The 13,537-nt window shown below is 45.4% G+C and overlaps 1 protein-coding gene across 7 annotated transcripts in view; it reads left to right on the top strand.

Annotated features, from left to right (window-relative positions):
• The window catches only part of LOC111866769 (protein Wnt-5b), a 440,161-nt gene that overhangs the window by 388,081 nt on the left and 38,543 nt on the right, over window positions 1–13,537 (top strand). For all 7 annotated transcript variants that reach the window (XM_033752396.1, XM_033752395.1, XM_033752393.1 and 4 more), the window contains 2 exons: window positions 6,141–6,321; window positions 10,409–10,520. In XM_033752396.1, coding sequence (XP_033608287.1) covers window positions 6,141–6,321; window positions 10,409–10,520 — 293 coding nt within the window. The remainder of the gene's footprint in view (window positions 1–6,140; window positions 6,322–10,408; window positions 10,521–13,537) is intronic.

The following is a 13,537-nucleotide window of genomic DNA, read 5'->3' as shown; positions in this document are numbered from 1 at the left end:
TAGCTGCCTGCATAATTTTGTTATGAAATCATACAGATGGTTCTGTATGGGTGTGAAACTTGCTCTCTGACATTAGGAAAGGAACATAGACTGAGGGTGTTTGAGGACAGGGTAGGTCTGTCTCAGATAACAGACAATATGCGATAGAACTGTGTTGTAATAAATGATTTAATTGTAACCTTTGTCCGAGTCCTTCCCGACTTATATTCACCACGGTCACATGTCAGTGGATCTTAATCTCTGTACTTGGACTAGAATCGTTAAACAAAGATCACTGCAGAACACTTGAGCTCTTGGGCAACATCCCAGAGTTTGCTCAGCTGCTCCATGACACTCGACTTCATAACTCTAAATCAAACAAACGGGCACTCGAGTGCTGTCTGTTGTCACACCACACATTCCTGTGTCCTGTTCCAGCCGCGACTCATAGAGGACTCTGTGTGCGTGTGTATAATGTAACGGAATAGACTGCAGTGGACATCAAAAGAAGATTGGATTGTTGGTATTCATTTATTTTCTTTTGGTAATCGTTATTGCAGCAAGATAAACAGAAGACTTTGAATGGAAACGAGTTGACGTGGATAGGTTATATTGGAGTTAGAATATGTAAATATTATATTAATATACAGCCAAGTAATCCCGTGTGGAGGCGGGGTCGAATACCTCCACCGTATCTCTCCGAGTCGTAGGGTGCAACGAAAAGGGAACACAGTGCCTGGGGGTATAACTGGGCTGCCCTGTTCGTGGGGGATAGGAAAAGGGAACACAGTGCCTGGGGGTATAACTGGGCTGCCCTGTTCGTGGGGGATAGGAAAAGGGAACACAGTGCCTGGGGGTATAACTGGGCTGCCCTGTTCGTGGGGGATAGGAAAAGGGAACACAGTGCCTGGGGGTATAACTGGGCTGCCCTGTTCCTGGAGGATATGAATACGGGGACCTGGCCCTCCAGGTTGGGGGAGTCTCAAATGTGAGACAGTAAAATGTGGTCACGAGTCCCGCGAGAGCCGGACCTGAGAATGACTGCTCTGGCGAGGGCCAGCAGCAATTGAAAACGACAGACCCGTCCTCTCGTCAGAGAGGATGTTACATAAGGACTATCACCGCAAGTGTTCAGTTGAAAAATAAAATTACTGGTCGTGAGTCTTAAGGGGCTTGTCGCCAAGACGAAATGATTGGCGGTAAATCGCCAGTCGTAAAGCAGCTCTGAATCTGACAGCCAGGCATGAGACTAGTTACTTGCAAAGATGAATGATTACTTACTTACTTACTTAGTTACTCATGGAGCTGAGCCCTTCTGGAGGAGCCGCCAATTCTGCAGCTACTCAAGAATTTCGCAGCATTTTATGGAACCCGAAGGTACATTACCGTGTTCACACGAGCCCTCCACTGGTCCCTATCCTGAGCCAGATTTATTCAATCCATACCATCCCATCCTGTCTCTCTAAGATCCATTCTAATATTGTCCACCCACCTACGCCTTGGTCTTCCCTGTGGTCTCTTTCCTTCTGGCTTTCCGACCAATATCCTATACGCATTCCTCGTCTCCCCCATTCGTGCTACATGACCTGCCCACCTCATCCTCCTTGACTTGATCATTCTAATTATACTTGGAGAAGAGTAGTTATAATTTTCATGTAAGTGAATTAAGTTGCAAGATGCTACTTAGGCAGATACAGTTACAGGAACGCTAGAAAGAAGAAATTTAAAAACACAGATATGAAGATGGAAAGTGATGTAAATGTAGCTTAATATTAAGAGGTTACATCGATATAAGGCCACATAAAATTCAATACATCCTGTGTGGTTCAGAGTGAACTTTCGTGAGATATAATTGGGTAAACAAAATGTTCAAAATGAGATTAGTGCATTTCTCATTAAAGCTGTAAAGGCTGAATTTCTTTTTGTCATTAACCCTTTAAAGGGTAAATTTCTTAAAAATAATATAATAATATAGGTGATAAATCAGCTCGTACCTCACAGGAAACACATTACTTCTCCGTTACAGAGATAAACCCATGGATGCTATGCAATATTTAGGGAAACAGTCGTCGATTATTGTGGGAACCATACGAAACACACAAATACGCCTAACCTCTGTGGGCAGAAAGCAGATTTTTTGTATGTTAAGGCAGGTGGTACATATAGTAACCAAATAGCTTTAAATGGTCAAAATAGTGGATTGCAAGCTCAGCTTTTTAAGTGAGCACATAATGAAATAGTGATAAAAATATATCGCATCATGAATATCTAAAATTGTTCCTTCTGAAAAAAAGAAATGATATTTAGCAAGTTAAGATAAATCTGCTTCCATGCTACCACAAGATTTTTCATCCTGTTCTTTCCTAGTTGCCCAAGGGCCGCCGTTTTTCTTACTTTGAGTCTCGACACGCTCTGCCAATAGACAGCAGCAATGTTTGGCATCGTGACAGTATGTAAGCTCTCACGCAATAACTAACTAACTAACCAACTAACCAACCAACCAACCAACTGACTCCACAACTAACTCCGTGGAGCAGTGTTCTTCTTAAGAAGTCGCCAAGCTCTCATAATATAAATAAATTTCACAACATTTTATGGAACCCGAAGGTTCATTACCGTGTTCACAAGAGCCCTCCACTGGTCCCTATCCTGAGCCAGATGAATCCAGTCCGCATCACCCGATCCTACGTCTGTAAGACTATTTTAATATTGTCCTCCCATCTACGTCTGGATTATCTTAATGGTCTCTTTCCTTCTGGCTTTCCCACCAGAATCGTATATGAATTATTCTTCTCCCCAATGCTTGACACATGCCCCGCCCATCTCCTGCTTGACTCTCACCTAATGGAGAAAACTTCAAGATTTCCTTCTTTTGAGAAACAAATTTGTTACTTTTGTATATCTTACCGTGTCGTTAGGAATCCTCTGTGTCCTGATATCTGTCCTGTCGTAGATTTCGCTCAAATGGTACCTCAAAGGACAAACTGTCCGTGCACTGCATCCAGGTAAATATATTACCAGATTCAGAATTACTGGGTTTTGGGGCTTCATCCATCGTTCGGTATTTTAGAGACTAGAAAACACGACGTTTCGGAAACTGCATCGGTTTCCAGATCTGGGCCAGTGATCGAGGTTAGCTCTTTCTAAGGGACCCAACTGAGTAGGTGTCTTCCCCCCTCACCTGAGAACGGAAACAGATCCAGTTTCCGAAACGTCGTGTTTTCTAGTCTCTAGAATACCGGGCTATGGAAAGAATCCAAAAACCCAGTAATTTCAAGTGTTATATACCCCATCGTCAGAACGCTTTAGAAACTACATATTAGCATATATTTGTTGACATCCCATTAGGGTTTCAGAAGGAAGAAGGCCGCGAGAAAATCAGAAGCAAAAGTTATTACAGGGCTGGCTCTCTCTCCACTCCGGAAGTAAACTACATAAGACAATATTTGGACAAAGCAGAAGCAAATTATTAAGCGGGCAGTGGAGTGAATTCCATAAAAGGGAACTTACTGATTTGTACAGCTAATTTGGTACCGTTAGAACGTCAGTCTTTTTCGGCGAATACTGTTTAGGCTCTCAGAACCGTTCCTATTCGAAATAAATTCTACAGCAATGTTTGCCTATGGTTTTGACATCTGATTAGGGCCATTACGGAACTGCGGATGTCACATTGCACAGAATAAGTCGGACTTGCATACACTCTCACAATAGGATTCAAATCTTTTATTCCAAGAATACACGCGCCTTTAACGGCAAGCCAGTTTGCGCGTTCCTGCTGCTGGTAGGATGGACGTTGTGTTGAGAAAAACTGTTCAAGAATGGATATTTGGCTAAACTGTACCAGGACTAGAGGATAATATTAAACTGGATCTTGGAATTAGACAGAAATGAAGAATACTATCTTTTGGGATATAACATCTTGTAGTCCGTTGAAAGTCAATTGACATTTCGGAAGACCATCGCCAGTATCTTGCTCCGCTTATTTTATGGAGGTGATATGTTCCTCCGAAACGTCGGTTGACTTTCAAAGGACTACACGGCGCGTTATATCTCAGAAGGTAGTACTCCTAATAACCACCGTTGTGAGAACCTCACATCTTACATACAACGGGCACAGGTTCGTGACTAATGATGGTCTTTTGTTCAGTTACCACACGGTTTGTTTAAATGTAGATCACATAGTCATGCCTGTTTACACGTTCCCTTACCGGCCCTGAAGTCTAGTTCAGGCCTTTGTCTACTCTGTAATAGCTTGGGAGAAGGGTACAGTATTTTCGAAACGTGTGGTGTGGTTCCCACAATGGAGGATCAGCAATCACAAGGCAACGCATGGGTACGGCTGCGTTCCTCGTTCTGTAATAGAACTCCCGATTCAAGTATTTCGACAGTTCTGTATTACTGAGATACGAATCTGCCTGTGGGCAGTGGTAACTGTGTGTACCGCTTGGCCTCACGTACTGTACTTAATTTCGGCCACAGAGTTTATATGTGGAGTTTATTCAGCTTTATAACGAACAGTTTCTAACAGATCCATCTTTGTAACAGAAATACAACATGTTTCTTTGAAGGTATGACACAGTTCCCAGTATACACAAAGCAATAAAAATTTATGTAGCGTCTCCCCTTACCAGAAGGACGATAGGCCGAGACCTGGGAACCTTCAAACAAAACAGTTCCCCCCCCCCCATCCGAAGTAAAGTGTCGTCCACATCTCCCAGTATTTCTCACTTTCACCTGTTCTTCTGCTATACTTTATACCCCTCTTCCTCTCCCTCACCCTGCTAAAATAGAAATCTCTCTCTTCTCCGATTTCTATCTGTCTCTTACAATGAGCCCAATAGAACATACATAAAGATATTGTCACGCGCATGCCTGACTGTAGACGGGGTTTGGTTTGGTGAACGGATTTGTTGACCACTCGTACACACGACTCGGAACTACAAGGAATTATAGCACTATCGCTAATCCTCACACTTCACAAATCACTAAACCTCACGCTAAGTGTTCTCAGTCTGCTTTCATTAGTCGTTTCCTGGTAACGGATCTTTACAATGGACATTCTTCAACTTCTGTGCTGACGTCGTTACTGTCCGGCAAGTATCCATCAACTGAACTTAACTGTCTAACTTTGTATCGCTTATAACCTCTCGGCAACGACTACTTAGAAAACACATCTCCTCCACTTTTGAAGTGCAACTGTTGCATTATTAACACTCTGCTGCCTAGCAACGGGAACGTGTTCACCGAGCCGTTGCCCAGAAACTTGTCTGGTATATCTGCCCATCTCGTGGTCATTGCATAGCAATTGGAACGTGTTCACCAAGCCATTGCCCAGAAACTTGTCTGGTACATCTGCCCATCTCGTGGTCATTGCCTAGCGACGGCTATACACGCCGCAATGTTACATTTACTGCATACTTCTGCGCTTATCGTGTATTGTAACAATGGCCGTAGGAGTGGTACATCAATATTTCAGTAGAGAGGATTTCTAGATGATCTTTGAACGTTTGTTCCCAAAGTTCCTACTGAATTTCAACAGAGCCATGACACCTCACTCCGTGTAGTGATGAACCGATGTCTGGACATCCGGATTTAGAATCCCAGTAGGCGCAAGCGATTTTTATCTTCTCCATGGCGCCCAGACGGGGTCTGGGACCCACCCAGTCCCCTGTCCAATCGGTACAGAGGTGGGTTTTCCCGTGGGTAAGGCGGCCAGGGTTTGGAAGATGACAACTCAGCTCCATCTAGTGTCGAGATCAAGAATGGTGGAGCTATACCTCCACTCCGTTTTACGTTGTCGTGACGCATTGTATAATTAATTAAGCACAGAAACAACTTGACCTTCTTACATTATTTTAGTATACTGTGATTTTCTAACCGGAGTGTCAGCCATTCTTTAAAGTTTCATGCAGTGTACGTTGTGATACTGAAAGGAAAGCGCTTATATTTTAGGGCACTGTTTCTGAACCGGTCGCGGTCTCACAAAGGTTGAGAAACACCGTTTTAGGTTAACAGCGGCTCGTTGTTCTCGTTTGAAATGTTACTTAGTAGACATCCGCATAATAAGCGGTTCGATTAGTTGATTGGTCAGTTAGCCCCCCGTTCCCTTAATTAATGAGACGTCAATAACAGCGTGAAGTGTTGTCACGTCTGTTTTCCAGCCAGTCGGGAGGCAGCCTTTGCTCACGCCATCGGTGCTGCGGGCGTCGTGCACGCCATATCACGGGCGTGTCGGGACGGACAGCTCAGTTCCTGTGGCTGTTCCCGCACAGGGCGTCCTCGGGACCTGCATCGGGATTGGATCTGGGGAGGATGTGGAGACAACCTGGAGTACGGATACAAGTAAGTGGCTCCCGTAACCTGTACACTTCCTTGAACTAGTCCTTGTTATTAGTGGGATACTGGGAAACTTCTTGGGGGGTAAAGGGCGGCCGGCGCGTAAGGCTGACAACCTCAGCGCCGTCTGTGAGCCGATTATCTAGAAAATATTGGGCCTCGACCTCTCACAACCCTATGAGCCTCCACGGTCTGTTACAGCGATAGCTTTACCCTTTTTTACCTGTCTAAAACATCACTGAAATTGCATCTTCATCAGACCTTTCACTGTCTCATGTAGTTATGTCACCATTTGAAAGTTACTAGATTCTGTTTCAAATATAAGATAAGAATCTAACTCGCCATACCGAACTCCCGTTGAACTCACGGGACATTCATTCCACAAGGTTGCCTGATCAATATGTGACGTACCCTAAAATGCTGGGAAGTTCTTGAGTAGCTACATAACTGGCGGCATCTCAAGAAGGGCTCAGCTCCATGAGTGAGCGAGAGTGATTATTAAATGTTATTAAGGTGAATTCCATGCTTCAGATGGTTAGAACTTCAGATGCTCATTGGTCATACGAATGTCTCTCCTTGCGGTCAAGTTGTATGCAGACTAACAAATTGATCTCCGAGTGACAGCCCTGATGTCAGACCGCGTTCCCTTCGCAGCTTCGTTTGTACGTAGCTACAGCAATCTGCTTCACGCCGGTTCTCATACTCGTACTGTCTCCCCGCCATTGTCTCTTAAGTGGCGAAGAAGCACCCCATAATTTCGCAAAGAAATAGCAAGAAGACAGATGATGCATCCGCAACATGTCGCGGTAATGGGTAATGCCTGGGGGACTCCCCTCTCCACACACACACACACACACACACACACACATAACGTTAGCACATGTTCGCAATCAGTGGCGTGCAGACAGCATGCAGCATATATATATATATATATATGTGTGTGTGTGTGTGTGTGTGTGTGTTATAAGCTGGGAAGTTCGTAGCTAAATTGGCAACAAGTTCCTTAACAGTCGTCTCCTTTAAAATACAGGAAAGCAACATTTACTGTTCATCGAGCTGTGACACTTAGCGCCAGTATGTTGCTGACAGGCAAGCTGATAAAGTGCTGACTTCATTCTGATATCTCGGCTTATAGCTTAATATTGTCACTACCAACCGTGTTGAGGAAAAGGAAATGTTATCCCCGTACACGTCGTAAAGACGTAGGGAGAAGTGGAGTTACAGCTCCACGTATTCTTAACTTAGGCCATAGATGGAGATGAACGGTCCGTTTCAAACTCCGGCCGCTCTGCCTTTGGGAACCCCCCCCCACCAGACATAGTGGATAGGAGGACGAGTGGGCTCCAGAGGGGATCAGGTTAAGGGAAATCTCCATTCTTCTCTCGGCAATGGAACACTGCTTATCCAGCCCACAGCCAGCCTCTAGTCATGTTGACTACTGATGAGAACTGTGTAGGGTAAAATNTGCATAATGAGGAACTTCATAACTTATACTCTTCACCAAGTATAATCAGAATGATGAAATCAAGGAGGTTGAGACGGGCGGGACATTTGGTACGAACGGGGGCCAGGAGAAATTCATATAGGATAGTGGTGGTAGAAAAACTAGAAGGAAAGAGACCACTAGGAAGACCAAGACGTAGGTTGGTGGTCAATATTAAAAGGGATCTTAGATAGATGAGATGGTATGAACTGAATCGATCTGGGTTACAATAGGGACCAATGAAGGGCTCTTGTGAACATGGTAATGAGCCGTCGTGTTCCATAAAATGCTGGGAAGTTCTTGAGTAGCTGCACAACTGGCAGCTTCTCAAGAAGGGCTCAGCTGCGTGAGTGAGTGAGTCAGTGAGCAGCTTTTAAATAAATTTTGTTTCTCTGTAATAGTTGCTGACTGATAAATTAAGTACAAATCCACGAAAACGTGAGGGTGTGGAAGCGTAACTTCATACATTCTTAACCTCGACCTTAGGTTGAGATGAGTGGTCAGCCCCCCCCCCGCCGCTGCTTACTGCTGCGGGAAGAGCCCCCGATACCCACCAACAGGAGGCTGAGTTTGCACCATGTCTGAACGGTGTGGAGAAGACAGTTATCTATCCCTGCTTATAGACGATCCCCGGTTCTCCGGTCATCCAATCCGTAAGCTAATCAGTTGTAGTGAATTGCAGGTTATTGCACAACACTGTTTCACTCAGAACATTATAGCGTTGGAATTTCTGAAGATTCCACAGCCAAGATTTTGAGATCTTGTAGGCGGATACCGACGGATGCAATATGTCCTGATGGTGCGTGTCATCCTGCAAGGAGACACGGTGACACAACCTGCATTAGAGTCTGAATCAGGAGGATGGGTTTGAATTGTTAGCAGTTTGAAGTAAGTAACGGCCAGTTGCTGGGAGTGAACCTCACTTAAGAGAGTCCCTAACTCGGACCAAGTTTGTACCAAGTACGTCCTCAGTAAAGGCGCACTGTGCTACAAGCCGGAAGGTCCTGATGCGGTGATTTGATTTTTCAATTGACCTAATCCTTCCAGCCGCACTGTGGCCCTGGTGTCGACTCAGCCTCTAACAGAAATGAGTACCAGGAATCTTCCTGGGGGTAAGCGCTGCCGGTGCGTAAGAATGACAACCTTGCTGCCATCTGTCAGCCGATTGTCTAGAAAATGTGGGAGCCTCGACGTCTCACACCCCTATGCGCCTCAACGGCCTGTTACAGGGATAGCTTTACGTTTTTAGGTCCTCAGTGACGGGACACGACGGTTCCACCAAAGTAACCTGAACTCTTCAGCAATATGTCGGTAGCCAGCCCGTCACTGTTGCCCAGTAGCCGTTACTGAGCCAGTTGCGGACACAAACTCTACAATAATCTGTAAACGAGATGTTATTGCAACCCACATAATGGATGAGGGGGCGTTATTGCCCGTTACAACCCTTATTAGAAGTGGCAAGATGATTCTGTGCATAAGCAGCTTCTAAGGACCCCCATTTCGCTCCACTTCAATCCCAGATTCGTCATTTATCTTCATGACGTTCCCTCATCACAACCCATCGCTTCGGTTTGTGCTAATGAAATACATGTATGCCTGTCAGTGATGTTTCCAATAGCATGGCGCGGCTAAGGTGTAGAGTCGTGTTTTTTGCTGTTGACCGGTGTAAGCCGAAAGCGCACTGGATCTCATTAAGGATCCTTTAAGGATTGGTATGTGGATTACTTGTCTTGGCGTTGTGAGGACTTTTCTTTTTAATTTTAATAGGTCACTCATGATATTTTTGGTACTTTCTGAGGCAAAATAATTGTAAAGCTATCTCTGTAACAGGCCGTGGAGGCCCATGAGGTTGTGAGACGTCGAGGTTCCCACATCTTCTCTAGAAAATCGGCTCACACTTTGCGTTAAGTCCGTAAGCCTTACGCACGGGCCGCTCTTTACGCCCCAGGAAGATTACTTGTAGTCATTTCTGTTATAGGCTGAGTCGACCCCAGGGCCATAGCGCGGCTGGAAGGATTAGGTCAAAAGAAAAATTAAATGACCTCATATAATAAAGATCACACACACGCTACTTACCTGGTCATACTGTCTCTCAGGTGAAGCTCTGCTGTCACGACTGAAAGTCGAAGCTCATCTCTCATGAATAAAACAAATGACCAATCTTAAACCGTCTCCTTTATACAGAGTGTACCAGGAGGTCATAGTGTCGGTCATTTTAAGCAAAAAAGTGTATATGTACATTGGTCCTATTTTAAACGGTATTTTTAACTGTACAGTTCCAAAACTGTTGATAAGAAAGCTATATTACGTACTGTTCAAGTGACAAAGTTGGTACAGTTTACCCAGTACAATACATTTTCGATGCACTTTGCAACTCGTGTGAGGTCATGGCCTGTTGCTCGTCTGAGTGCATCTTTACGTACTACTGCACTACTGATCTACTGACCATACCGATGGCGTAGTTATTAATGAGTTTAGCACAGGAACAACTTTATCTGTACCTTATTTTTTCCTCTTCTTTCCTTCACTCTAGTTTTTCTCACACGCTCTCAGATCCTTTAGTAGTTCTTGTGAAGGGCTTTAAAGGAAATGGTGCATTGTGTGTTGCAGATTCACTCAAGGATTTGTTGACGTTCGGGAGAGGGAGAAGAATTACCGTCGAGGGTCCAAGGATCAGGGCAGAAGCCTTATGAACCTGCACAATAACGAGGCTGGCAGGAGGGTGAGTGGATGGCCACGGTCTTCTCTTTGTGCATCGGTTTCATGCAGGTCAGGGACATGTCTTGGGACACGGCGTAGCTCAGTATAATGCCCATGCTATGGAATGCATGACAGAGTCCAGACGAGCTCGGGGACACACTCTGACTCGTATGTAATAGTTAATGTGGGCTCCTACTCCAGTGGTAAAGCGACCAGGTGGTGAATTGCCAAATTAAGAATACATGGAGCTGTACCTCCACTGCTCTTCTTGCTAATGTGAGGTAAATTTGTCCTCGTCCTTAACTAATTAACCATTACGTCATGAAGAGGTATTGGAGGATTGGAAATATAACTCTATGCATTCGGAACCTTGATATTAGAGGGAGGTGAGTTGTGAGATGCACGTCCCGGCCGCTTGACCCCCGGAAATAGAGCTTCTGGTTTTGATAGAATATGAGGATGGTTGGGCCCAGAATCGTTTTGGACGCTGTGGAGATGAGAAAAATCTGTTGTCTCTGCCGAGAATCGAACACCGATTTCTCGGTCGTCCACAACGTAGACCGTCGTTGTGCCTACTCAGCTATCATGGTGAGGTGGTGAATTAAGCACGGGCAATCAGAGGGCTTCCGTTTGGGTGGGGGGGCGTGTGAAGCGAGTTAAGTACGTAACATATGAAAGTTTGTGTTTATACGAGTCTGGCCCACAGGTGTGCTTCCTCTCCGCACCCTTTTGGATCCCCCACACTTTGCCCCGCTCATCTAGGGTCTGTCGGTCCACATTCCTTCCAGCCAGCTCTGCAGCAATCACGCATATTGTGTAGCAGAGACACGGTCTGGGCGCATGGGGGGAATGAAAGGCGCATCCATACGTTGTTCGCAGCGACAGGAAAACCCCGTACACACTGCGCAGGTAAAAGTAAAAATAAAATTTTCCCTGTGCTTAACTAATTAAGCAGTATGCCATGAAGACGTATGGGATAGTGGATGTATAGATGCACGTTTTCTTGACCTCGGCACTAGTTCCAGGTGAGCGGTCAGCATCACGCCTCGGCCGATTTACCCCCGGGTAAATAGCCCTCGGTACCCGTTTGATAGAAGGCTTGGCGGACCCCAGAGCCGGTCTGGACGACGTGGAGAAGAGAAAATAATTGACCCTACTGGGACTCGAACTCTGATCCCTTGGCCGTCCAGGAGTCGTTATATCGACTGCGCTGTCCCGGCTCCTCGCTGCGCAAGTAACGATGGAGCAATTGTCTCTCGTTGACTGCCAGCAACGTGAGTCACACTATCACGGTTCATGAGATGGCATTTCTTGCAGTGGACCGAAATCCGTGGTACTTTAACAGCAGTTTACTTAATGATGACATAAGGAACACCACCTACACAGTGTTTCCATAAATGATTGTTTGCGGTTTTAATGATAGCGTGAAACTGCAAAATATATAGCTGCGGGAAGTTAGTATAGCGATGGGCTACGGTCTGGACGACCGGGGTTCAATTCCCGGCAAGAGTTTTTCTTTGTATCTTTCACAGTTTCCAGCCCGTTTCTGGGGCCCACCCAAACTTCTGTCCACTGGAAACGGGGCGCGCTTTCCCCGGCAGTAAAGCGGCCGGGGCATGAAGTTGACCATATACCTCAATCTAGTGCCGAGGTCAAGAAAACGTCGGTCTGTATATCCACTCCACCATACGTCTTCATGGCGTAGTGTTTAATTTATTAATGAATTAAGCAAAGGTAAAGGTAAAGCTGTCCCTGTGCTTAACTAATTAAGCACTACGCCATCAAGGCGTATGGGGGATGTATAGATCCACATTTTCTTGACCTCGGCACTAGTTGGAGGTGAGTGGCCAGCTTCACGCCCCGGTCACCTTGTCCCCAAGGAAAGAGCTCCCGGTACCTGTTGGATGGACCTCAGAGCCAGTCTGCACCACGTAGAGGAATCAAGTCCGTTACGAATAACCCCGTGACATCTTATGACTCGATGTTAATGAATTGGAAAGAAGGTGGACGGAAGCCTCTGTGACATAATTTGAAGTACTATCCTAGCATCTGCCTGAAGGGAGTGAAGAAATTTACCAAGAACTTCAGTGGGAATAGTCTGTCATGGCCGGGGTTTGATCCCAGTACCCCTCGAATGCAATTGTTGATTCTGTAGCTGGAGGTAAAGTTGTCTACCTAATTCATACCCTAAGAATGCTTCTACCCCATACGTCTTCATGGCGTGGTGCTCATTTAACCGTAGAAACTTTCTTTTTCCTTGGCACTACAGCCCCAGTGGGCCTAGGCCTACCTCCATGAACTTCTCCGTTCACTTCGGTTTTTCTAGATCTTACACATTCGGTAGGACTCCTTGGGCGGGTGATCAGCTCGTCGCAAGGCCTCTACCTGTATACAAACACAGAAAAACGCACGCTCACACAAACTAAACATCCATGCCCTGAGTGGGATTCGAACCCACGATCCCGGTTTTCAAGCGAGCGAAGACAGTACATGCCTTAGACCGCTTGGCTACCGTGACCGGCCCATAGAGACTTTAGGTACAGATTTTCATTATCGCTGATGCAAGAGGGATGTTGTCCTGTAGACCTGAATGTGCTCTACCTCAGGCATGTTGTGTGGAGTCACTTCTCATACCGAGTATTTCATCTCAGTTATCCTAGCAAGGACGAACCTGGCCACAGAAAAGACAGGACAAAAAGAAACGAAAAGTAGAGACAGATGGAAATGTAGACAGGGACGTGGGTCTTAAGGAGAAAGAAATGTTATGTATGGCAGGGCTCCTATGTCAGTGTGTCACACCTAATTAAAGTCTCTCTTATTCAGTTGTTCCCCTACTGCATTGTGATTTACCGTTTATCACCAAGTAAAGGGCTGTGTGATCATTTGTCTTCAGCCGTGGCATTCTACAAAGGAAAGGCTGGACGCGGTGCAGTTTCCATAGCAAGAATCTCTTTTAGAGGATTTTAGAAAGTTACTGAACCGGAATAAATGGATTATATTCCTTCATTTTCGTAGAGTGGTATTTTGTGTTGCCTGTAA

Source organism: Cryptotermes secundus, unplaced genomic scaffold (genome assembly GCF_002891405.2).
Source record: "Cryptotermes secundus unplaced genomic scaffold, Csec_1.0 scaffold367, whole genome shotgun sequence".
Lineage (NCBI taxonomy): Eukaryota > Metazoa > Arthropoda > Insecta > Blattodea > Kalotermitidae > Cryptotermes > Cryptotermes secundus.
This window is presented reverse-complemented; position numbering and strand designations above follow the sequence as displayed.